The sequence below is a fragment of the Cibotium barometz genome, chromosome 31 (assembly GCF_041138505.1).
Source record: "Cibotium barometz isolate CiBa-2024 chromosome 31, ASM4113850v1, whole genome shotgun sequence".
Classification (NCBI taxonomy): domain Eukaryota; kingdom Viridiplantae; phylum Streptophyta; class Polypodiopsida; order Cyatheales; family Cibotiaceae; genus Cibotium; species Cibotium barometz.
In genome coordinates this window covers 16,687,975-16,714,325 of record NC_141076.1, presented here as the reverse complement: position 1 = coordinate 16,714,325, position 26,351 = coordinate 16,687,975, and the positions used below count along the sequence as shown (strand labels likewise).

Here is a 26,351-nt window from a genome sequence, read left to right as displayed (position 1 = left end):
GAAGATCTAGACTGCCCATGCAAATCATTCTATGGTGGTCCTCGCACTCACTTCACCAATCACAAGGTGCAGACCGCTTCTACAAACCACCTAATTTAGAAGGATCCCAGCCATTTCCACAACAGAAAAAGGAGGGTTAGAATAAAGACCCTCTACATTGCATCACTTTCTATAATGCCTCGACAAGCTGCCTACCACCAAGGCTATCCAAAGCTTCTTACTAATTCTGCATCCAGTTGTAGATTGATCTCAAGCCATACCACTTAACCTTGCATGCCAACTTCGCTTCATGGCATATCGTGGACCATCTACATCTTTCCACCTCGGTAGCAACTTCACCACCAACTTAGGTGATGCAAGAACACAGTCACCATTAGGAAGGGGACTAGCCACTTCATAGGTTAACATGGTTTCAAGGTGCTTTGCCATCTTACCGCTCAAACAAGTACTTATCTTTTGTAAGACGGTACTGAAATGTAAAAAGTGACCTTATTGTGCTTACTATCAAATAGGGAAAGTCTAAAGACTTCGTGTACATACTTAAGACTAGTAATAGAGACCGGACCATTTTTAACTTGGTCGGCCTAGTGTGAAAACTAGTCACTTATATATGAGTTATTTTTAACTTGGTCGGCCTAGTGTGAAAACTAGTCACTTATATATAAGTCATTTTCGACAACAAGTAATACATAATCATTCCCTTGCAATATAACACTTGTGAACTCCACTTCCTTTAATCAATGTAAGCTTATAAAAGAGCCTTTGCCATCACCAAGCTCTTGGGTAATCAAAGGAGTTAATAGCTTGAGAGGTTGCAAGAAGGTAGCCTATGCTCGCACATAAAACATAAAGAGTTTTGATTGCTCTTGTAAAATTGTTAATCTCCATCTTGTGTTACACACAAAACACAACATGCAATTTAGATTGAGAGAGACATAAAAACATTACCTAAAAAACATTACCTAATTTGTGTAGATAGAGAGACATAAAAACATTTCCTGTTCTTTGAAAAACTAGAGCCTTCGATTGATAATCTAGTGCTTTTCCTGAGAGGCGGGTTCCTATAAAACTGCCCTACTGCCTGTTACAAGAGTTGGGTAGTTAAAGATGTGCGAGGGTTCGAACCAAGGTTCTGTGTGTCGGCAGCCTACTTAGACCGATAGTTAGCTCGAGTCCGCTTGCATTTTTTTTCAAAACCTTGAAGTTTTGCCTCCTCGTGTGTTGTGCGTGTTGTGTTGCTTGTCATCTCTAAAATTGGAGTAAGTTTTTACTAATTTAAACCCAAACGCAGAGGACATGGCCAAGCACAGAGATATTAGTCAATGGCCACAAACTTCCTGCAGCTTGTAAACAACAAGCAGTGAGCACACATTGGCGCTGGACCAGAGGAAGATTCACACCTACAACTAGCAGAGATACGCAAGCAACTCACTGCCAATTACTGTACAGCAAGTTAGCAATGCACATGTTGATAATGAGGATCCCCAAGGTGGGTTTCTTTCTGATGAATGCTGGGCAAAACTAGATGAATCAAGGGACAAAAACAGCATGATGGGAGCGCATGGATGGCACAGCCTCACAGGCCCTCACGGGCCTTCCAAGCTTCTAGTCCGCACATTTCCATCACCATGACAGTACCCACAAAGCACTTGCAACAAAATGCTCTTGCGTAGTTCCTACCTTCCATTTGAGAAAATTCTCTCTTTGAACGGCCATGGAGTTGTCCTAAACTTCCTCACTGTTAGAATATACACAGTCTCAAGAGTATGAAAAGATTGTAAGAAGTTGGCCCTTGGGAAGAAAGAAAACTAGAAAATTCATGTAAAGCATGAGCTAATAAGCCCAAATCCATCCTTAAACATGATTCAAACGGGGGAATCTTACATTTAAAAGGTGCAGGAAAGCCTTATTTGCTGATGTAAACTGGCTAGCTATACCTTGGGGGAGGAGGTCAACCAGCTGCTCCATTCCTCTGTATTGTTGCCCTTCTAATGCAGAATACTTAGCAATTAGAATCCATGCATGTCTATGACTTTTAAATACCATACTAGATTCATATCCAACCTGAAGAAATTATGTCCTTTACACATGTACTACCTTACAAGCGAATTAACTTTCAAAAGCAGTGCCTTAATGCATTAGTAGAATGCTTGCTCAAAATTTAGGATGGCTTTACACATGACTGCAGAAAAGTCGGAGGAAAATATCCAGTGTCTACCTCACTGAAACAGCAGCTGGACCAGCTGGCTGTCTGGGTCTTCACAAGTGGCGGTGGACAGATATTCTCATGATTACTAACATGTTCAATTTTTAATGCAAGGAAGGGTACTAGACATTCCGAATCATTGCTAACATGTTGATCCTCACTGCACAAGATTTCCGTAATAAATGAAACCCAAGATGGAGGATATAGGATCGAATCTCATGAAGCCCACATCGTGAACCTTTTTATGCATATCAGAATAGCGTCCAGGCTTTCATGCCTGGGCAGTTTCAATTGTCCATTACCTGAGAAAATGGCAGGGAAGATAACATAGCGACCTCACAAAAATACAGGAGCCCTTCCAGTGCTGTCCGCACAATGGTGTGAACACAACATTACTCAAACAGGAGCATAATTACAATTTTGACATGCTGGCAATGCCCGTGTCTAAGCAGATGTGAGTGAAGTTCCTTAAGACTCAAAAACAAAAATGCATGAGATATGTACTTGCTCATGACTTAAGCCTTGATCATAGCGCATTAAAGACATCGAAATGTTAGGGACAATGGACTTTTTCAGCAAGCACATATTCACCATTAGGTATCATTGTGTTCAACCCCATGATTTTTCCTCAACAATTCTCACAAAGTCTAGTCAGAGATGATTATGATTACTAGAGGAAGTGCACCCTTGTTGAGGCTTCCAAATTAAAAACGTGAAGAAAACCAAAGGATGATGTGTGGTTTGGACTGTAATAGCACACTACGGTTAGCAAGCTAGATAGTATCAACAGTATGTCAGTCATAAATACAAAGAAGGTACATTACCAGATCTTTCCCCCTCATCTTCACATTCAGGATCTCTCTTTAGCTAGAAGACATCTTTCTCAGTAATTCATGACTTCATCCTGTAAATGAACTTTGCGTAGAATGGCCTAACTTGAGAGGTTTCCTCCATGAGAAAGGCTCCAGTATTGTGACAGCATGTTTCCCTCACCTCGACATTGCTGGGGCATCCTGCCACATTCGGGGCTCTAGTCTTCAAAAGAAGGCTCTAACATGCTCGTTCGTATGAGCAACCGCCAGCCTCCCTGCTTTTAATATCCCCATAACGGCTCAGACCACATGTTAATACTTCCTTGATCAAGTGACAGCTAAATATGAATAACGAAGTAAAGAATCATATATTATCCTTGTGATCCAACCTATGGTACATGGCAATAGGTAACCCAATGGATATTTAACTCAGCATAATTGTTACAGCTTAACCTCATCCACAAAGGTTGTAGATACAACTATGCCTTCTGTATCATAAGTGCGCACCAACCTGCGCCTCTTCCCAGGGGAGTAAATCCAAGAAAACTCAAAGTAAAAAGCCTGAGAACGACCAACACTCTGCCCCACATTTACTGGCGCAGCCATAGCCATTCCTCCAGGCAAAAGCGTCATTTGCAAACCTTTCTCAAATTTAACTAGACTCCCGTATGCTGTCCCAATCAAATGAATACTTCCTTTGGACATTTTTATATCCTGCAGAAAAGGAAATCATCGAAATGATGTTAACAAGAATGAAGAGACCATTGACGGAATGATCAAAACTTATGAACTGCAAGGAACAGGGACAATCTACTGATGCTTATCAAGTAAAGGGACCATTCTACCCCTGCAGTGGGTTGAATCTTTCTAAAAAAGATTGCGTTTCTTTCTTTCTTCAGACTTCCCTGTATGATGATGGGGGTTAAAGAAGGAAATATAATGTCCCCAAAGGCCAAAGTCTTCCAGAGCTTCCAATTGAGCTAGTAAAGGTATCTATGTACAATTGACTTGGCTTTTGCCTGGATAAAAATGAAGTATGCTAAATGGGATGGAGTTCATCCCCTTTTCATGCTAGACTAGTGGTGACCAATGCTTTCCCTCTGCTCAGACCTTGTGGAGAGAGTCGTCATTAAAAAAAACCATGTGTTCCCCTTGCCTGGCATAAAGTTTGTAGGACCAAATGTTATGGGGGTTTGAGATTTCTCACTCTCTAAACTCATGCTAAGGCAAGATTGAGAAAACAATTGAGTACTACGGCTGCCCGACCTCAACCTTGGGCTGTTATGCTAAGGGATATTCCGGATGGCTTCCCTATCACTTATCATGGGGCACATGTGGCATAGTTTTAACCGGACTGAAGAATTCATCTCTGCTACTCACCTCAAAGGGCCTAACATGCCTTTTTTTTCATGTGTAAAAAATCTTTCGTCTCTGTTGCACTGGCAAGGCTCTCCTAGAGTTGGTCGGCCTTCTGGAGTTGGTCAGCCAGCCCTACAGGGGCCTTTGCACATCAGAAAAGCATCTCATCATTTTGACAAAAGTTGCCTAGTTTGCAAGCAAGCTTCTCATGACCACATGGGCCACCAGGAGGAAGAAATGCATACAAGCAGGAGGCAGCCACGTTATCATCAGTACAGCAACCTTTCTCCTAGCACTGCAGGAGGAAAACGCAAGTCTCCAGGTGGCCAGTAAAGGGCGACCAGCAGCATCCGGTTTCTGGGCAGCCATCAGTCCCAAATGCAGGCACAAAGAGTGTAGAACTCTGAGTAGAAATTCATCTCTGCTGCCCACCTCAAAGGGCCTAACATGTCTTTTTTTTCATGTGTAAAAATTCTTCCATCTCTGTTGCACTGGCAAGACTCTCCCAGAGTTGGTCAGCCTCCTGGAGTTGGTTGGCCAGCCCTGCAGGGGAAAGACATGTCATCATCAATCCTCCCCTTAATCTGCTCACAGGTTTTTATGACCTGATCTGCTCCATCCATGTGCTCTGACATTTGCAAGGCCAAAGACAAACAGATGATTGAATGCATCTTCATAAGGAGTCTTTTAAGAGCATAATCAAAGTGGCCTGGGACGTACATTTGCTTATGTGGACAGATTGTTCCTGATTCACATGGACCTTGAGGCTTGGATGTAGAAATCAGAGTGAAAACCTCTGGCACTACTAAGACATTGTAGGCTGATTCGCACTGACCTTGTAGGTAGCAATCAGACTGAAGAACTCTGCCACTACTACGGGAAAAAGGAGAGTGAAGCACTGGCTCATTGCAATGTAGACAATCATGTGTGGACAGAGTGAGGCTGATTCCCATGGACCACCATACATAGCTATCCAAAAGTCATCACCCACCTTCTCCAGCATGATGTGCTGATTTGCTCCATCTTGGGTTACCTCAACTTGATCTTTTTGCTCCAAGCCCCGGACTTCTTCCATAAGCCAACTGCTTTGAGGTCCTAGAAGTGTCCCTTTCAAAGACATGCACCTAGGCTCATTCCCAAGTGATTTTGGTTTACATCCACGTGATAAACAGAATGTGAAAGTTTGACTACCTGAATTATGCTCCCATCATCTTCCAATTTGAAAGTCACATTCACATCCTCTTCAACCAAAGTTGATCCATAGATTCCTGTTCGTCGTGTGACTGCATGACCGGACCAGCAACCCAGCAATGCATCTAGCCTACTCTGAGGCCCATCCTGTATAAAAGGTATAAAGAAATTTAGAGTGGAAGTATTAGGCGACGTAAGAAAGGTTGCTGCCATGTGGCTATCGCACAATGCTTCCCCATACATATGATGAAAAAACAAAAACAAAAGAATTTCTTTCATGAGGAGCCTGCCTTTGTTGGCTTGAGGAAGAGAGAGAGGGAGAGGGAGGAGTTTTTTTCCTTTTTTTTGTGGGGAGGGGGACCAGCTACTAAATATAATTTTTTAAGAGAGCAAAAATACAACAATTGTTTAGATCTGCCTTCACAAAAGCAGATCTAAAGGCGATTTTCTTATGATTAGCTGATGTTTTGAAACGGTTCATAAGCAAAACATACAGACTAGTGCTTAGACCTGCCCTTTACAAGGGCAAGCCAAAACAAAAGGTTGTTGCTGAAAAACATTATGTGGTGGAAAGGGAGAGAATACTTGGATAGTGCCTTCATTCCTCAGGCCAAAGGAGTCATTGTCCTTCCTTTCTTGAAAAACTCCTATGAAATCAAGAAGACCACGAGGATCTAGAACATGGAAAGCACGCATGCGATTTCCCCCATCCTCTGAATAGAGGCAACTCTCACAAACAAGGGCAGGGCGACGAGAAGGCAGCTTTACGCCTCTGAAAGTTACAAAGAAAAAACAATAAGCCCTTAACAAACATGTGGGTTATATCCAAAAAAAATTTGCAGGAAATGCTATCAGAAACGAGCAGAATAAAAGACTTTAGATGAACTGGAATCATATCAAAAAATGATTGTCATTGATAAGATCCGTGAGCTCATGTAGGGATGAGGCCAGGATCCCGTCACTAGTTTAATAGCACTTAGGGTCAAATGTTTCAGGGCCATAGGAATAGATTAATATATACCTAGATGAATCTAGGAACAGGTCCAAATTCACCTTATAAGAAAGTGCAATTTATAACCTCCTGGCAGTCATCCACAAGACAATAAACCATCAACTCCATCATGCATAGTATGGACCAAATACTACGACATCCCCACTGACGTCATCAGTGCCCAATACTGGGTGTAGAACTTGGTATCAATGATTGCCAAAAGGAATAGGGTTCTTTTTTTTCGTTTTAGTGGAATTTTCGGACTGGGGGGCATTTTTTATTCATTTGCTTACCACTAGCAAACCAAACAAAGAAGTATATCTCGATTCTCATTAGACTCTCCACACTTGTATCTCCAAAGACTTTTGGCTTTGCTTCTATTATAATGAATGACTTACAAATAAAAATAAAAAGGTGCCCACACTTATGTAGAGTGTAATAGGTGACTTTCCAATCACCCACAACACTTACACAAGCAGGATTTACAAGGCTAAAAAGAATTACATCATTTCTAATGGAGTTTTGCATGTTCAAACACATAAACATGTCAACAAACAAGTCACTCCACACACCCTAGGGTTGTATAGTTTTGGGTGTCCCTGGCTCTTCAAGACGACACATAAACAATTCAAGCAAGCAGTAACATAGCACGCACACACTCAAGCATACATCTGACACACACTTATGATCGTGCAAAACACTGGTGCAATTAATCTCCAATCACAATGCTTGTACCACCACGAACTCGTCAACACTAGTCCGGAAGTCGTACCACTTGACCACATGGTTCGAGAATCGTATCACTTGAACTTGATCCTAAAGACTTGTAAATCGTACCACTTGGTCCTTATGACCAAGCAATTGTACCACTTGGTCCTCCACTTGGCATAGTCTTGAGGATAGTACCACTTGATATACCTTACCAAGCCACACTTTGAAGATAGTGTTGGGTTAGGCTTAACCCTAATGTAAGAAATGGGGGTAGAGCAAGGGAGGGAGAGAGAGAGAGAGAGAGAGAGAGAGAGAGCATAGTCACAAGGGATGGGGGACGGTAACGGGGGACGGGGACAGGGACGGAAACAGGGGACGGCCATATGTAGGGAACGGGGACGGGGGTAGGAACGGCACTTAAAAATTATCTTGTCAGTACCACCCACTCGCCTATACAGGCAAAGCTTGCATGTCCATGGCTGTGCACCACCTCCATGAGGGGATGGGGTGGTTGACCTCATCCCACCATGTCCATCCCGTCGTCCTTCTACGGGAGTTGGAACTTGAAGAGCCACTGCCACGAGGAGGATTCCATGGATGATGGATGCCTCCTTGTCACTTGATAGCTTGAGAGAGAGAGAGAGTGAGTGAGGCTTGAACCTTGAAAGTTGAAAGAACTTGAGTGTGAGGGTGGGTGGGCCCTAGGGGGTGTGTGTGTGTGTGTATGTGTGTGTGAAGCTTGAGAGAGTGTGTGAGGGAGAGTGTCTTGAGAGGCTACAGCTTGCTTGTGTGAGAGCTTGAAACTTGAGACCTTGGCCCTTGAGGGTTGCCGCTTGAGGGAGAGTGTGTGTGTGTGTGTGAAGCTAAAGCTTGAAGTGTGAGAGGGAGTTTGTGTGTGTGTGTGTGTCTTCTCATAGGGAGGGAAGCAAGAGAGAGGCCAAGGCCCAAAGCCTCAAAGGCTCAAGGCCTATGGGCCAAGGCTAAAGGCCCATGAAAAGCCCCTCCTAAACGGCCAAAAAAAAGGTCAAAAATGTGACCATTGCCCAAACAGTAACCTGCGGCATTCCCATGCAGCCGTCCTCCACAACCGTCCCCTCCTGATCCCTTGTGAGGGCCCCCCAGCTGGGAACGTCCATCCGTCCTCGTCCACAATGTTCCCGGGACAGCTGTTAGAAGTCATCTCCTGTCTAGATTTATACACCAGGGCCTTTGTTGTGGGTGTGCCCGCCCTTATGAGGTGTTTTCCCATTTTTCCCCACACTCCGTATTTTTCCCATATTTTTTCCCATTTTTCTGAGGCTTGGGAGGGCTGCCAGGTGATGCCAGGAGCACCCCAGTGCTGGCCGACTCCATGACGATCAGTCGTGGGCTACTGGGCTGCTGGCCGACTGGATTTCATCAGTCGTGGGCACCTGTTTGCTGGCCGACTGCCTGTATGCAGTCGTGGGACATATTTATCAGTCGTGGGCTTCTCTGATGCTGGCCGACTGCCCTCTAGGGGAGTATATATAGCTCCTCAGCCCCCATGCCTTATTTGTATCATATCTCGGGATCTTCTTGTGTATATAGAGCAGAGTTACACGCCTACATCTGTCTCTCTCTTGTGCTGTTTTTCTGCCTGCGTTTTTTGCTTTTGCTCTTGTGTTCCCAGATTTGGTCATCATCTCCGCTGCATATTCTGACATGGTATCAGAGCCCTAGGCTCTAGATAGTTCTTGGGATTTGTGTGAGCAAGAGGGGGCTGTTTTGTGGCTGATTGGTGGACTGTTTTGGGCTGATCGGGAAGAGGAGAAGCAAGAGGAAGGCGGGCTGATTTGCTGGACAGCCACTTGCAGGTATCAGTTCTTCTTTGTTCCCACCCACCCACCCTTTTCAGAGTACATCCCCGCTATGGCAGATCTGTTTGAGATGGCCGAGAGACATGTGAAGATCCCGACACTCCCCACGTTCCCGGTGGACCGTCAGTTGGACGGGAGCAACTACGGCATATGGAAGGTGATGATGGAATCCGTTCTGGAGTCCTACGATCTCGCCGATTTCGTCGTTGTTGGTGTTCCACGGCCGGAAGTAGAGGAAGGGGAGTTACCGTCAACCCGAAAGGACCGGGAGGCCCAGACGCAGATGTGGGATCGCGTCAACGCCAGGGTCCGTTCGTTTATCTTTCTCAACTGCACACCACAGGTAATCAATCATGTTAAGCACATGACGCTGGCCAGAGGTATATGGCAGCATTTGGCTTCTCTGTACAACAGGGTATCACCCATGAAGAGGATTTCTTTGGAAGTACAGATGCGGGTTATGAGCCCTGCAAAGTCGTCGACGATGCGGGAGCATATTAACAAGCTGCAGGCTCTTCAGCAGGAAGTTCTCCAGGCTGGGAAGGAGATATCGTCAGAGGACATGGCCATAACGTTGCTGTCACATTTGCCCTCTTCGTACTCAGCATTCTACTCTTCGTTGATTACCAGTGGCAGGCTCAGCACCATCACGTGGGAGGAGCTTGTGCCCATGGTCCTGGACCAGGAGGAACGATTCACGAACCCTCCTCAGGGTGGAGGTTCGGAGGCCTTTACTGGCCAACGGTCGAAAGGCCGTAACACGGGCAAGGGGAAGGCTTCGTCGGAGAAGTCTTCTGAGAAGATGTCCGACGCTGACCGCGAGAAGCTGAAGGCAGAGAGGACCTGTAATGATTGTGGCGAGAAAGGCCACTACTGGAGGCAGTGTCCCAAGCGGAAGACCGAGAAGGGTGAAGACTCCTCAGCAATCACGAAGACTCCGGCTTTTGTGCACCTGGAGGTGATGGACACCGATGTTTCATTTTCTTCAGGCAGGGAGGAGATTGGAGGACTCTCCGCAACGGATACTCGGGAGTGGATTCTTGATAGTGGTGCTTCCAGGCACATGACTCCTTCCCGTTCCGGTTTACAGGATCTCTGCAGGCTTTCTGGTCATATTCTTACTGGGGATACGTCCACTATCCCAGTTCACAGTGAGGGCAGGATGGAGATAGTTCCCGATGGCAGAGGGGGGAAGCATTCCTCCCAGGTGTTGTATGTTCCGGCACTTGGTTTTCATCTATTGTCAGTGCATCAGGTTTGCAAGACTGGCGTACGGGTGGAGTTTGATGAGCATTTTGTTGCTCTCCGGGACAAAGCAACAGGCCAAGTGGTTTGGGAAGGTGGAGTGGAGAATGGAGTCTACAGGCTTTCAGCACTCTCTCTCCCAGGTCCTCAAGATTGTGATGAGTGGCAGTGTGGTAATCGCTACTCAGGTGTGGATACGCTGCAGGTGCGGGCTTTCCGAGACCAGGTGGTGGATAGCTTGCCAGTAGATGGCAGCAGTTGGCAGGAACTTTCCAGTACTGAGGTTGGTAGTTCTTGTGTTCGTGAGTCAGAGGAAGCTGAACAGGTCACTTATGCTCTGATGTCTCGTAGTGTTCGGGACATAGAACTTCCAGTAGTTGAGGATGTTCTTTCCACGGGGACCTTTCGGAAAGCCAGGCAGGTGACAGGTGCTTACTTGCAGAAGGAGGTGGTTTCTCCAGGCTTTGTGGTTCCGGATTCAGAGGGGGTTGTTGACAGGTTTCATCAGGTTTCCAGGACTTGCTTGTGCACCGTAACAGGTGTTGATCCTTGTGAGCAGTGTGATGTCTCTGTGACTCAGAAGCTGTATGGTTCATTGATCTGGTTGATGGACACCGGATTGGACGGGAGCTTCCTGATGAGGCGGTTGAGCTCATGGTTGCAGATGTCTCCTTGGGAGGCAGGATCGCGTTTCCTGTGGTTTCTGCGGCATGCGAAGGATCATGGACTCTTGTACACAGGAGGGGGATTGTTGGATGGAGTCCGACTCCACGGTTGGAGTGACTCGGTTTGGGGAGGAGATCCGGACACGAGGAGATCTACTTATGCCCCAGGAGCAGTTTTACGGAGCAGGAGGAGGTTACATTGCAGGTTTGGGCTTCCATTGGAGGAACCCATGGTCATCCAGAGGCACTTTGTTCGTGAACAGATTGTTGCTGATGACATCTTGCTGGAGTTCTGTTCGACGGAGGACAGTACGGTGGACCTCTTCACGAAGTCGCTCTCAGGATTTGCTCAGGCGGCACCCCAGCTCCCAGTGGTTGGTTACACAGCCAGGAGCTGAGAGGGGGTGTTAGAAGTCATCTCCTGTCTAGATTTATACACCAGGGCCTTTGTTGTGGGTGTGCCCGCCCTTATGAGGTATTTTCCCATTTTTCCCCACACTCCGTATTTTTCCCATATTTTTTCCCATTTTTCTGAGGCTTGGGAGGGCTGCCAGGTGATGCCAGGAGCACCCCAGTGCTGGCCGACTCCATGATGATCAGTCGTGGGCTACTGGGCTGCTGGCCGACTGGATTTCATCAGTCGTGGGCACCTGTTTGCTGGCCGACTGCCTGTATGCAGTCGTGGGACATATTTATCAGTCGTGGGCTTCTCTGATGCTGGCCGACTGCCCTCTAGGGGAGTATATATAGCTCCTCAGCCCCCATGCCTTATTTGTATCATATCTCGGGATCTTCTTGTGTATATAGAGCAGAGTTACACGCCTACATCTGTCTCTCTCTTGTGCTGTTTTTCTGCCTGCGTTTTTTGCTTTTGCTCTTGTGTTCCCAGATTTGGTCATCATCTCCGCTGCATATTCTGACAACAGCGTCCCCCCCGTTCCAAGGGTCCGTCCCCTCCGTCCCCTGTGACTATGGGAGAGAGAGAGAGAGAGAGAGAGAGAGAGAGAGAGAGAGAGAGAGAGAGAGATGGGACTCGGGAGAGCAACACGATGTTGAATGTATTAGAATGATAAGGTTATGTGTACACAAGGACAAGCACAAGGCATAAAATGATGTCCTTTGAAACCGGGTGGTGAGGGGGGAAAAAACCCCACACCTCGCACTACCACTATGAGTTTTCCTACAAATCCCCCCCATAGTGATAGTGTGAATATGTACAGGGTAGCAGATCACTCTCCAAATGGGAGTAAGCTCAAAGCTTTGCGGAAAGCTTCAAACTTCTCTCTAAGCAATGCCAAGGTAAACAAATCTACAATGTTCTCATATCTAGGACAATTAACCACACTGGTCTCCCCTACATGTAGCCTCTCTCACATAGTGATAATGTATATCTGTGTGCTTGGTGCGAGCATGGAAGAATGGAGTCCGTGCTACAGCCATAGCACTCAATTGTCAGCCAGATGGGAGTGGGTGTCTGTTGACTCCCACGAAGATCTGCCATCAATCTCCTCAGCCATACAAACTCAATCGTAGTAGTTAAAGCTGCCCTGTACTCACCTTCACATGAAGATCTAGCCACACTGGATTGTTTTCTGCTCAACCATGATATACATGAGCTCCCAGGGAAAAAGAAATTCCCACTTGTGGATTGCCTTGTGTTATAACACCAGCCCAATGCGAATCACTTTAAGCATGGAGCTGAAAATCACCCCCCTAGCATAGAACAAACCAAGAGACTGGGTGCCCTGTTAAGTACCTCAACACATGTTTACCAGCTTGCAAATGCCTTGCTCCTTGGTTGTGCATAAATTTTCTCAACTAGGACACTCCAAACTCTATGTCTAGCCTTGTGTTACACGAGTACATGAGGCACCCAACAGCCTGGCTGTAAGGAGTTGCATCCCAAGGCTCAAGCCTGGGTTCTGCATGAATAGAAATAGGCCAATTTGAACCATTGTAGCAATCCCTTTATGTACTTGGACTGCATGCCCTCTTATAGCTGTACACATTGTATGCCCAAATAATAGTGTAGCAGCCCGAGATCTAACATCTCAAATGAAGATTCAAGATCAGCCTTAATTATAGCCTAAAATTGGGGATTAAGCATGTCCACATGATGTGCATGTGACATCCACTCCCGGTAAGCTTGATGATAGGAATCCAACTGATCTTGGATGACTAACACCATCCCCTTAACTGCATATGGACTCCATCCTTGGCATCCTGGTTTCAAAAATTAAGGCACCCTTGACCACTTGGATACCTTTGTTGCAACCTTGGATTGCTCCAATCTCTAATCCTATGTTCTGTGTTGAGAATCGAGCACCTATTCTTCTTGACCCCTCCTTGGGCTGAAGACATGTACCTTTCTTGGGCTGAGAGCTTAATCCGTTCATGCCAAGTTGACAATCATAAAAGCCCCTGGACAAAGGCACAAAGTTGGCGAGTTCACTAAGGGTTGAAACTACAAGAGGGAGTTTCCTATAATGACATAGAGCTTCCAAGACCAGAAGTGGGCAAGAGACCGTAGTAAGAAGTGTAGACCGATGGAGGATCCCGAATATGAGGTTCCAATGTAGGCGTTGCCTAGGATTGAGGAGCAACCCAAGACTAAGAGCATCAATCCAAGTAAGGGACATCATCAAAGCAACAAGAGCTCCTAAGTGATGCTACCACAAATTGGGGGATTCTAGTAGTATCATTACCGGGGTTGCCAATGCTAGAGCTTGGACGCGAACCAGATCAAGATCTAGAGAGCCAGCATGAGATCTCTTTGAATCCCAAGGAGAGGAGGATGAGGTCAATCTATTAGTTCCCAAAGAGCTTCAAACAGTTCTCTCTAAGTACGATAAGGGGGAGTATGAGGCTATATGATGTAGAAGATCCAATGACACAGCCAAAGGGCTTAGAAATGGAGCTGAGCCGATCATTGGACCAAAACATAAGTGGCGCAAAGGTGCATGATTTGCCACGGTACACCAAGTTTGGTTAGCAGGAGGGTATTTCACATGCATCACCCATGTAAGTGCCATATGGGCATGCTTCCACCTCAAGGGCAAAATTGGAGGAAGAGTATGGACCCATCGGGGCAGTTTTGACAGCCCTATCGGCTCTGAGAGGTGCCCAAGACATGCACCAACGATTAGAACATTTATTGGGCACAATATAACATGTTTTATGGAATTTTTCATGGTGTTTTATGACCTAAAAATGGATGGCTGACCTGGATAAGACTTGCCATCAGATTCCTATGTGAATCGAGGTCAAAGGTCATTTGTAAGCATTCAAAGACCTAAGGGAGGTGAAAGGTCATTTGTAAGCATTCAGAGAGACAAGTTGCAGTCTTGCAGAGCCAAGACCAAGGGCTGCAGCAGCCAAGGCATCTGGATCACCAGAGAAGCTGTGAATTCGGCAAGACACCTTTCGGTATGCATAAGTAGCTAGGCATGCATGAGAAGGATCTAAGTTTAGATCCAAGAACCATTGTATATTTGATCATCTTCGCAATAAAGGTTAGGGCTACATCTCTCATCTCTTTCTTCTCGTGTGTGTTTGCTAGATCATTTGAACTAATGTTAATTTCGTGTCCTTGGTGTTACTCATGACTTATAAGTCTTCTGCTGTTAGCACTCATGTGACACCAATCTTCCCAGAGCTTTTGCACGAGTCCATTTGCCAAGGCCTCCCTCAAATGTGGTCTGAAAACTCCATTATACCCATTCACAAGGCACAAGACTCCATGGACTCACAAAGATGTGCCTCTAAATCTATTGGACATCTCATAGCAAATAGATTTAGAGGCACATCTTAGTAATTGAGCAAAGACACAAAGAAACCATGCCGTGGGCCAGGCAGGCATTTTGCAAAACCACTCCATTGGACCACATCTTCATTCGGGCCATCATTAAGGCAGCCAAGCATCGAAGAGATAGGTTATCAAACTTATTTGTGCATTTTTGCAAGGCTTTCCACACGGTCCAACAATCCAAACTGATAGGTTGGTTGAGACAGTTAGGGGTGCAAGATGAGATCATTTGAGCCACAATCACACTATATGAGTAGGACATTGGTTGTGTATGGATAGAGTAGGAGCTTTCACAGCCACTGTGAAGAACAAGTGGGGTTAAGCAAAGCTGTCCTATCTCCCCACCCTTTTTGGTCTTTATATAGATGAGTTAGCAAATTTCATTGACAAATTCGGGGGCAAGGGCTCCACTTCTATTGGCATGGTAGTCTCCATTCTGTTATATGCAGATGATGTAGCTTTGCTGTCACACATGGGCACAAAGGTTGCAGCAGAGACATCTGGATGCATTACACAAGACAAAAGATGAGATGCATGCAAAGTCATCTATGGTTGAAAATTATCAAGGCAATGACATGTTGAAAAGGGAGATTGATAGACAACATACAGATGCAAACATCATCACATGATTTTAAAAAGCACCTCCAATCATATTTTGTGTTATGATTCACAACCCCATGGGAAGCATGGCATCAATACCAATTTGTCACTCATGATGTATGCATATATGCCATGTGTAAAGGTCTACTGAAATATAAACCATCCCTTTCTAGACCCTTAATCTTGTTACTTACCGAGGAGCTTCGTCCAGGTCATCACCATCTTCCCCGAGTACCCCGGCCCTTATAACTTTGTCAAGCATTTCTGCAGTACGATGCGAGACAGTGTATGCACGATCTCTTGGAAAATACCCCACCTGCAAGATGGTGTAAGCACATCAATCATGCACTCTGAACATGATCTAAAGTTTAAACTTAGAGAACGTTCACCTGCTGTTGTTTGTCTATTGTCAGGAGATTTGTCTCATCCAATTTGAACTCCACCCATTCGCTCTCATCGTTATCTTCACCAGCAATGAAGGTCTTTGATGGAGCTTGTTTGATATTCAGTCTGCAACGCACATGACATCGTATAAAAGAATTCATGCTTCACATACTTCCTACCGTATCAGCATTTATGTATTCATGTGATGATGGACTAGGGAAAGGCCATTGAAAGGCTTTTCCGAGAGGAAAGACACAGCCACGAGCCCTTTGTGGAAGCCACACTCCGTATTCAAAACCTGTGCCGCTCTTTTTCATTGATCATTCTCATCTGTACCATGCAAACTAATCTATGACATCCAGAAAGGGGCTCCAAAATCCTATGCAATAGTACACCATGGAGAGAAAGAAAACTAACGTTTGATAAAGACTCACTTGATCGCCTCTACCATACGAATGTGCCGCTAGGCGGGTGGGGATGTATTGCAGGGCGTTGCCTTGCGAGTCGTATTGCTGCAGAGAGAGCACTTTCAGAGGGGGGGGGAAAAAAACAAACAAAAAAAAAAGAAGCAAAAAAGCAGAAAGCAGGCCAAGGTTCAGAGAACCAGGCTTGAAGATAGGGTTTGCTACATACGGTGAAGGAGCCTGTCCAGGAGCCGACGTTGAGCTGGATGAAGTCCTGAAGAACGTCCACCCCAATGTCTCCGCCTTTCTCATTGTAGCTCGCGTGGCAGCAGTGGTGCTGCTGCCGAGGAGACCGACTGCTGGAGCGAGAAATCTTGCAAGGGGAGAACACGCAGGGTTTTAAAAAAGATACTGCAGATTGCAGATTAAGCGAAGCTGGTGTCATGGAGCTTGCCTCCGAGTTCCTCCGCACTCACTCACTCCCCCCACACTAGAAATTGAATGATCATAATTTTTTCTGTATTTTTTTAAATATATTATCTCTATTTCCATTGACCCTTTGTATTTTGTCTTCCATTCTTACGTTTCGCTTCTTAATGTCTTTTACATACCGTAACAACGGACAAGTTGAGTACTAGTAACGGCAATTACTCATTGTGAGGAGGGAGAGGCAGACTACTAGATCAAGTGTCAAGGAAGCTAGCTCTAATACCAATTGTTGGAATTAGGAAGCCATTGATTGCCTTAAAGCCAACTTTATAATTTCTTTTCACCATAGCACCAACTAATATCCTAATTTTGAAAGTTAAGGAGCCCTACCTTTTATGCGATAGCTCTATAATAGAAATTTGCTTGCTCTTCTCCCCCATATTCATTGCATTGAAATGTGGAACATGTGTATGTAGCTTGAAAGTCTCCCTTACTTCATGCTTTTAGCCACAATTCGATGCCCTTCTTTTTGTGTTAAATAAGGCTTTAATTGCCTTAAAGTCAACTTTATAATCCATTTTCACCATAGCATGCCAACTAATAATAAAATCTTAGGGATAATATCACAGGACCTTTTCTCCAAGTACAAGATTTTAACAAATTTTACATTTAATTACTTTAAATGAGTTAACTACAAGTTAATACATCAACCTTAGAAGAAGAATTAAACGAAAAACTTAAGTGGAAAAATATTTATGAACATAAGACAAAAGCATTGGGTCCAATCTGCCCCCCATATGTGAGATCTCACATATGAGTATTTCAATGATTTATTAAGGTATAAAGTAATTTGATACAATCATACATCTTCTCATCAGAGGAGAAAAGAGAAGATGTTTAATCTCTCTCTCTCTCTCTCTCTCTCTCTCTCTCTCTCTCTCTCATGAAATAATTAAACCATATAAGGAAAACAATAGGAGAACTAATACTCCCTATAGACATTTGCCTATCTTGGTTCCCTGTATACAAGTACAGGCCTGCAACTTGCAGCTGCTGTATCTCTCTGGTTTTTCACTAGAATATAGTCGAGTTGGTACTTAAAATTACGAGAATAGGCCTGATCTATAACTCAATGGGGCCGTTTCGCTAAATTCAACCATATGCAAAAATCGACCTACTTTTTGGAGATCTTTATCATAAATATGCTATTTTTATCATAAATTTATTTTCTTTATATATTTTTAATTGTTTAGAGATATTCATATACTCTCATCTCTAACTATAATTTTTATTGAATAAATATAATTAAATTCTCAAGAAAGTTCACTCATATAACAGTCCTCTCGGTTAAGAAAGCAACTGTCCTCAATTGCACAGCTTGCAAAACTTGGTCTAGAAATTTGACAAAAGAAAAGTCCAACAAACCAGCAGGGTTGTGCACATGGTACATTAGATCATACAATACCATTAAAATGTGTTTGGCAAGTCCTACCAAAACCATCAACAACAAAGTATGCATGTTGTTAAATATATTTCTTTAAAAAAAATAATAATAACAGTTGATAAGAAGCATACCTGTCGTACCAAAAGCTCAATATTGTTGTTAAGATATCAACCATCTTGATCCATTGTCTTATATTCATGCCATATTCACCATGGCTAATGAGCAACACATGCTCACACTCTCTCCAACTATAGTAGTTGTCCACCATCACACAATGTCAGCAGCTCACAGCTACTAACACCAACAGCAAACATGAGTACTAACCCATACTCAAGTCCAGTTTTCTCTAAACCTTGGGCATCCTCAATGACCCCAGAGGGTGATCAAACACATCAGATCAGTGCCTCTTTCCTAAGAAAACAACTATCATCCACAGTGTGTGGCTGAGAAAACCCTTCTCGGTAATTACTCACACCATATCACCACCATCACGTCCCAGCCATTTCTGGCTTACGAGCACAAAGCCTGTTATTCTCAACAACCTACACAAGGTTGTCCATTCAAACACACTACAAGTTAGCAACAAATGCTAAAAGTCCACGATAACACATAAGTAATAAATCCAATACTTAGTTCCAGCCATCCCTAATTTCATGTCTTACACATGGAATATTCAGAATCACCCAAATGCCATGCTTCGAACATAGTGGTAATTAGGCATCCCCAATTAACCACAAAAGGATGGACGAACAAACCGTGACATCCCTCCTGCCCAAGATAGTAAAACTGTCCTCAGTTGCATCATATCAACTGGCCCGTGCTTGAAAGTAAAATTGGGTGAGGTTGGGATAGGTGGGAAAAAACCGTTCAGGTATCCATTGAAGAATTCACAAATAGAGTATAACTGTTCTAGAAGAGAATGCTTATTTTATTGTAAAAATAAAAAAAAATTAAATGATGTGCATGGTTGGTTAAATAAAGTCAACACATACCTCCATTGTTATGGTGTGATTGAAATTATCTATCAAAACAATTTAACACTCCAAGAAATGTGAATCGTTATGCTTTCTTTGGATAGGGAATATAAAGTTCTTGAAGATTAACATTGTAGCAAAATGAAAGATAAATTAACTACGGATACAAGATAATACATACTAACCTTGAGTGTTGAAAAGTTATTTGTGAAAAGTTATTTGAGAGGATGTAAGATTATAAATAACTAATAGATAGAAATGACTTTTCAATACATTGAAAGTTTAAATACAAATATAAATATGAATGACTAGCAACAATTCGAACAATCTTGATTAATAAAATAAAAAACTTGAATTTAACTATTTAATAATAACTCACTCTTATGAATGAAAAATAACAAAGTTCAAGACATAAAAGAAAGATAGATCAAATTAAACCGAACAAAATAAACTTGTACAAAATGTAAGTCATAATATCATTGAGGTTTGTATAAATACCTTTATAAGATATTTATAGCAAGAATCTCTCAAATTTGAGGAAAGCAATCCTTAGGTTTGAAATGCCTCAAATCAACAAGTCTAAATATATGTGCTTTACCTTAATGTCAAAGGAGATGATGATGAAAAGATTAATTCCTATTTGAAGTTGAAATAAACTTGAATAATAAATATGAAACTTGGCAATCATAAGATTGAGTTAAGAGTATGAAGGTAGCACCTTACATAGATTCGATTGCAATGATGTTCTGCAAAATAGTAAAAGCACTATAGTTCAATTATTAATAGGTTAGTCCATAACCCACATCTTTGATTTTCTTTCCCTAAGCATGTGAAAAGATCTTGTACTTGGCCCATAGCTCGGATACCACTATTATAGGATCTTTTCTCCAAGTACAAGATTTCAACAAATTTTACAAATTACTTTAAATGAGTTAACTACAAGTTAATACATCAACCTTAGAAGAAGAATTAAAATGAAAAACTTAAGTGAAAAAATATTTATGAACACAAGACAAAAGCATTGGGTCCAATCTGCCCCCCATATGTAAGACCCGTGGTCTCACATATGAGTATTTCAATGATTTATTAAGTATAAAGTAATTTGATACAATCATACATCTTCTCATCAGAGGAGAAAAGAGAAGATAGAAAGAAAAGAGAGCTTCATTTAACAGGCCAACAACTTGCAGCCGTTGTATCTCTCTGGTTTTTCGCCAGAATATAATCGAGTTGGTACTTAAAATTATGGGAATAGACCTAGTCTACAACTTAAAGTGAGCCATTTTGCTAAATTCAACAGTATGCAAAAATTGACCTACTTTTTGGAGATCTTTATCATAAATATGCTATTTTTATCATAAATTTATTTTCTTTATATTTTTTTAATTGTTTAGAGATATTCATATACTCTCATCTCTAACTATAATTTTTATTGAATAAATATAATTAAATTTTCAAGAAAGTTCACTCACATAACAGATAAAAGGCAAACACCAACCATGACCTAAGCAAAGAGAAATTAACTAAAAATTTCAACATGCACAATTTGGGATCAACTAATGCTATATCTCGAGAATGCATTTGAAGAATATGGAGGAAAATTTGAATAAAGTTTCACAATGCATGTAGTAAGAGTGCATAATATCATGAGGAAGTACCCCATTAATAAAAAAACTCCAAGATAAACACATGGTCCAAGGTAAGGGACACATATGGTCCTTCATAATCAAGTTAAAGAGATGGATCTATTAAGAAGTACAATAGATAGGAGATGGATCTATTAAGAAGTATAGCACATAGAAGATGGATCTATTAAGAAGTATAGTAGATAAAATATGTGGATGAATCAAACACCCTAGCTTAATGCTTTGATAAGGTGATCAAAGTAGAAGTCACAATGGGCCACTATGACATAGAAATGGAAGATGATTCCACATCCACTTCTTCACAATTGTGTGGTGAAAGGTATGCATATAGTGGCATAAGAATTCAAACGTTGTGATTTCAAAAGATGCAAGTTTATTGGTTTCATTGATGCAAATGTGGGCCATAGAAAGAAATCAATAAGCAAGGTTGCAATGCTAAAAGTAAACACATTTGACATTTATTTTGCATAGGGTATAAAATGGAAATATATCCAACCTCATGTTATAATGCCTAAGCACTAGCTCATGTATGTAAGGGCCCCACTACAAAGTGGCCATAGTTAGGCGAGCACCCAAGTATGTACAAAAATGGGCTTATATGTGGCGTAGAAAGTTCTAACGAGGCTACATGCTTGTATGGACCGAGTAGCTGGTGTTACGAATATGACATCCCATCCTTGAGTGGGGTGTAATTAGACAATTACAAATGCTCAAAAGTTATAGCATGGTAAAGGCACCTTATAACTTTGATTATTTTCTCATGGTTGCTCTTGTGCTGAGATAATCTTGTTGGTCAATGTCTCTCTGTCTCTTACCCCCCATGAGCTATGTGTTTGCACTCTCACCCTAAGGTATAAGGTACCATACCAACATGTTGGTATTAGAGCTATACAAATCATCACTCTTATCTTTGCTTACTACAGTTCTTTTTTTTAAAGACCAATATATGTACATATATATATTAAGAAAAGCTTGTATTTACATCTTACATCAGAAGAGATGGGGGTGTGAGGTCATCAGAAGAGGGCAAGTAGTTAGACACTTAGGGGTTCCTTTTGGGGTAGATGTGACTAATAATAAGCAACTTATTGATTAGGCTCTTGACAGGTTTCAATTGAAGTTAAAAAAGTGGGAAGGCATTAGAGTCTCATTTCATGATAGAGTGGCCATATGTAACACAATGTTAAATGCCTACACTATGTTCTTATGCCCAGTGCTTGATTTTGGGAAAGGTCATTGGCAGAAAATCACCAAACCCATTAGAGAATTTTTGTGGAAAAATGGTAATTCTAAAAAGAAAGCCTTAGCCTGGTTGGCATGGGACAGACTGCCTTTAAGAAGAAGGGGGCATTGGTATTCTTCATCTCCCTTCTCATACATTGGCCAGAATAGCACTTTTGCTCCCTAAATGCTTGCATCAAGAGGAGGTATGGACAAATATTCTTATGGAAATTGTAGAAGGCTCTCATGTTTCTTCTAGGGGCAAATGGCAAGGCTTAGATTGGAAGGATAAGCTATTTTCTTATGCCCCCCTCAAGATCACAGGATCTTCTTTAGTCAAGATGTTGAGTAACAAATGGAAGGAGGCTTTGGAATTAATAGTATGGGAGGTGCACTAGAGTTTTAGGTAACTCTTTATTATGTCTTGGGATTTGATGGACATATAAATTTAACCATCCTATAGCCCTACAAGATCTTAAAACTACCAGGAGTTTGAATAGTAAAGGCCTTAAGAAATTGTTTGATTGCTAGGATAGAGTTTTGGTGGGATGGAAGGATCCTCCACAGCTGGATGAGGAATTCAGTTTGTTAACAGAGCCAAAGTCAAGGAGAAGACCAATTAAATGTGGACCAAGAACTAAAAGATGGTATAAGAAAGTAAAGCAGGTGGATCATACTTTTGTGGCCTTTATTGAGAACCCAATTGGCACTAGACCAGTTGTTAAAGTGTGGTCAAAGAAGGGAGAGATTTTGGAGCAGCAGTCACCCAAAGGATGCACAACTGAAGGTCTAATAGAAGCTTTTATCCAACTTGGATATTAGACATCCTCCAAAAAAATCTGCTTTTGTATTTGAGGTGATATGTGATTTGTTAAAAATAGGGCATTTTGCTTGCTGCACCCAATACGCTCTCCAACTCCTACTCCATGCACAGTACCAAGCACCACCTCCAGCCACTGATGTAGAGTCGGCAGTGATATTGTTCAGCGAACCATTGGCATTAACATTCCTGGCAGCTCAACTCGTCTAGTAAGACCGTCTAGTAAGACGGCGCTATTGTAGCCAGCACCACCCCTGCCGCTGCTGGCGGTCCGCCCTACTCCTGGCGGCAACAATTGCCTTAGTCATCGTCGGTGCCTCCGCCCACCCTTGCAGCTCCGAGACCACTTTTGTCACCGCTCCACATTGGCCTGGAAATGTCGCTACCGCTCAGCCGTCTGAGCTCTCTTCCCACGGTTCTGAGACGCTTAGATCCACCAAGTGGTCATCCAAGGGGCTTCTTGGTTGCCTTGTGCTTTTGTGGTCAAGAGAAAAGCGGTAAAACAACTTGCATCTTGTTAGAGAGGTACATATAATTTGGGACTTCATATACCTGACCAGCCTCGGTACAATTAAAAATGGTGCACTTCCGGTACGATGGGTGAGGGCCGACGAAGCAGTCCTTGAGTGAAGTGCCAGAACACCTAAGGAGGATCCTAGAGGGTTTTGACTAGGCGATGCACAGGCTCGCGGTTGTAAGGACACCCATGCGTATGTCGAGGGAGATATTCATGGATTGGCGAGAAATTATTTAAGTGAACTGGAAACTATGAAATTGGATCTCGTTGGTTGACCAGCTAGTCTTCAAAACAAAGAGTCCAGATGACACTTGATTGTAAAAACAATGGAACTGGAATATTGAGGATTATGATGGAAACATTGTGGTTTTATTGCAGTTATGTCTTGAAGATAGTTGAATCTGAGAAAAGGCAATTTCATATTGGGTGCATAAGTGGTGTGTCTATTTTATATTTTTGTATGAGTGCCGGCTAGGGGGCCTGCGAACTCTTTTCCCTGGTACCCGCCGAGACAAAACACAACCAAATTCTTATAAAGAGGGATCCCACCAATACAGTGGTTGGGCGGTTGGCTAAACCATGGGCTGGTTGGGGTTAAGCTAGATTGGTGAATTCCTATGATAAATTTCAGTTATATTCAAGTTATAATAGTTAAAGTAAGTCAGAGGGTAATTCTTGTTCTATGGGAAAGAATCAACGACGACTGTGCCTCACTTCAGGGAAAAAAAGCGATGATCTCTATGAACCAAGTGCAAATCCCTCCTTGATTCGGCCATGTGACCCACGGGTTTGGTTGGAATACAAAGGATAGTTAAGGCTCTTGACCCCATTAGATAATTTTTTGTTAGAAGATTTACTTGGAGGAATCACCTGTGCTTTCTGGGCGAGGAAAGTTTTTTCGGACATTCGTGGGCAAGGCCCCGAGTGGGAAGTTTTGCCCTACGCAAGAGGTTGCTACTTTCGTTGCTAGCACTCTGGAGATCGATGCGCAGAGAGGGCAGGGGTCTCACAAAACTCGTATATTTCAATTTCACGATGAAGGAAAATTGAAATCAATGAGAGCCAAGCTCGATTTGATTGCACACAGGATGAAAGACGACGAATGCAAAATGATGAAAAAGAAAGGAAATTTGATTTTATGACGCAGCCATCGGACTGGGCGCGGCTGCCGTAATGAAGAATGCCACGTGTCTTCCTATGATTGATTGAGAAAATGTGACCATTTCATGGTGTGAACCCTTGAGGATCAGTTTATGGCATGAACTGTTTTTGAGAAAATGTGACCGTTTCATGGTGTGAACCCTTGAGGATCAGTTTACGGCATGAACTGCTTAGAATGTTTCACGATGTGAACCTTTTTGTACCAGTTCATGGCATGAACTGTTTTTGTGCCAAGTGTGTGCAAGATTGATACCCTACATTTCTCTTCATGCTCAAACACTCAACCATGCATTCAAAGATTGGATGAGGTGAATGATACCCATTTTTACCTTGTATCCATTTTTGAGTAATGGATACCTTTCTCTTTATTGCCATGGCCAAGGTGGTACTTTGGCACTTCTGGGTAGTTGTTTTAGTAAAGGTGTTTTAACTCCGTGTGAGTGTGCTTGATCCTTCCCTCCATCCAACGAAATAGTGTTTCTACTGAGTCCCATGGATTAGGTTTGTATCGGTATCTGCTTGTTGCACCTTCTTTTTCTTCTTTTTAATGGCCTTGTCTAGCTCCTCGATCATGGTGGTTATAGGTAGCGGTTTTGTTATATTTAGCCCATCCTATAGGATTGGTTTCTTCCTCCAAACCAATGTTTGTGCATTCTTAACATTTGTTTTAGTTGGGAGTTGGTTTTGAATGCCTTTATTGCCCTTTTCTTTGTATTTGTAGGTATTTGCAACTGTGGGCATTGGGTGGAATTTGGGCACCCATACCGTTGTATTGCCCTAGTAATAACCTTGTGCCATTAGCAAGTCCTTTCGAACCCATTGCTTACAAGGGCTTTGTGGAGTGCTGTTTTGTTTGAAATACTACCAGCTTACATGTGAAGACCATATATGTTCCTTGTCTTCTCTTTGAACCTTTTTCCTTGACTCCTTATTGACGCCCTTCTCATCTTTGTATGGCTGGTTTCCAAGTTGACCCTTAGGCACCCACTGCTGAGTACCCTGTGACTTTGGCTATTTTTTGCGTATGGATTGCGGGATTGATGCCTTCTTTGCTACATGAGCTGAGGTCACCGTGCTTGGATTTTCCATATCCTCAATCATGGCCTGCTTCCTTGTGTTTATCGGGCTCCATAAGGGCACAGAAATGACGTTGTTGTGCTCGTTAGCAGTGCCATCCTCTTCTCCCATTGGATATTATAGTTACGGGCGTAAATCCAAGATCGTCCCATGATCATTTCCTCCTCCATCCATCTTGCAGGCATGACAAACACCTTTTCAACCAAGGAATTATTTCTGATGGAAACATTAACACTTAGAAATCTCTCAGCTTTCGTAGTTGTCAAGTGCACACTTCATACTTGTGCATTGGTGGCCTCAAGGTGCAGTTTATCTAAAGCTACCCATGTCTCATATGAGATCAGGTTATGACTTGATCCCATATCTATCAATGCAATGCTCGTTGCATGACATTTAGCCGTTGAGATTCCCACCCTGAGCTATGCTAGCTCAATGTTTAGTTCATCTTCGTCAAAAAGGAGAGTTAGTGAAGCTATGTTCGCATGCAACATTCTCTTCTCGAGTATCTGTTTGGCATTGGCCTTCCTTGCCTTAGCCTCTTCTTGAGCTTGTTGGATTTTTTCTTTTTTGCGAGCTCCTTTCGTTGTTTTAAAAGATGTTCTTGCAAGAGCATCTCTTGGGTTAGTGGTCCAAAATATTTTTTAAGTTTACTTCCATTGACATAACCCTCCATTTGTATGCCCTCAATTGTCTCAATTCTAACTGACCCCTGAGGTGTGATCTCAGACGACACTAGGAAAGGTCCTAGCCCTCTGTACTTGAGTTTCTTTTTTTTGGTGCATACATGAGGACAAGGTCCCCCGTTTCTAGTTCCTTTTGTTTTAAGTTATTGTCGAACCTATGTTTTCTTT

The 26,351-nt window shown here is 42.8% G+C and overlaps 1 protein-coding gene across 3 annotated transcripts; it reads right to left on the bottom strand.

Annotated features, from left to right (window-relative positions):
* Positions 1–2,877: 2,877 nt before the first annotated feature.
* Positions 2,878–16,724, bottom strand: LOC147620552 (glutamate NMDA receptor subunit epsilon-1, putative (DUF3598)). 3 transcript variants are annotated; one of them, XM_086824778.1, is made up of 7 exons: positions 16,441–16,723; positions 16,225–16,319; positions 15,813–15,933; positions 15,618–15,739; positions 6,154–6,340; positions 5,569–5,715; positions 2,878–3,732 (listed from the first exon to the last, which is right to left on the bottom strand). In XM_086824778.1, exons 1-7 carry the CDS (start codon positions 16,654–16,656, stop codon positions 3,460–3,462), a joined length of 1,161 nt encoding a protein of 386 aa, XP_086680904.1. In that variant the 5' UTR covers positions 16,657–16,723; the 3' UTR covers positions 2,878–3,459. The 3 variants fall into 3 exon arrangements, with proteins under 3 accessions (XP_086680904.1, XP_086680906.1, XP_086680905.1); XM_086824780.1 differs by having other exon boundaries at positions 16,242–16,319; positions 16,441–16,699; XM_086824779.1 differs by lacking the exon at positions 2,878–3,732 and adding an exon at positions 5,379–5,484 and having other exon boundaries at positions 16,441–16,724.
* Positions 16,725–26,351: the final 9,627 nt, after the last annotated feature.

Coding starts and splice junctions, on each gene's coding strand:
- LOC147620552 (XM_086824778.1), bottom strand. CDS start 16,656: ATGACACCAGCTTCGCTTAATCTGCAATCTGCAGTATCTTTTTTAAAA. Junction 15,740..15,812: donor CAATAGACAAACAACAGCAG/GTGAACGTTCTC, acceptor ACCATCTTGCAG/GTGGGGTATTTTCCAAGAGA. Junction 5,716..6,153: donor GGAATGAAGGCACTATCCAA/GTATTCTCTCCC, acceptor CCTTTTATACAG/GATGGGCCTCAGAGTAGGCT.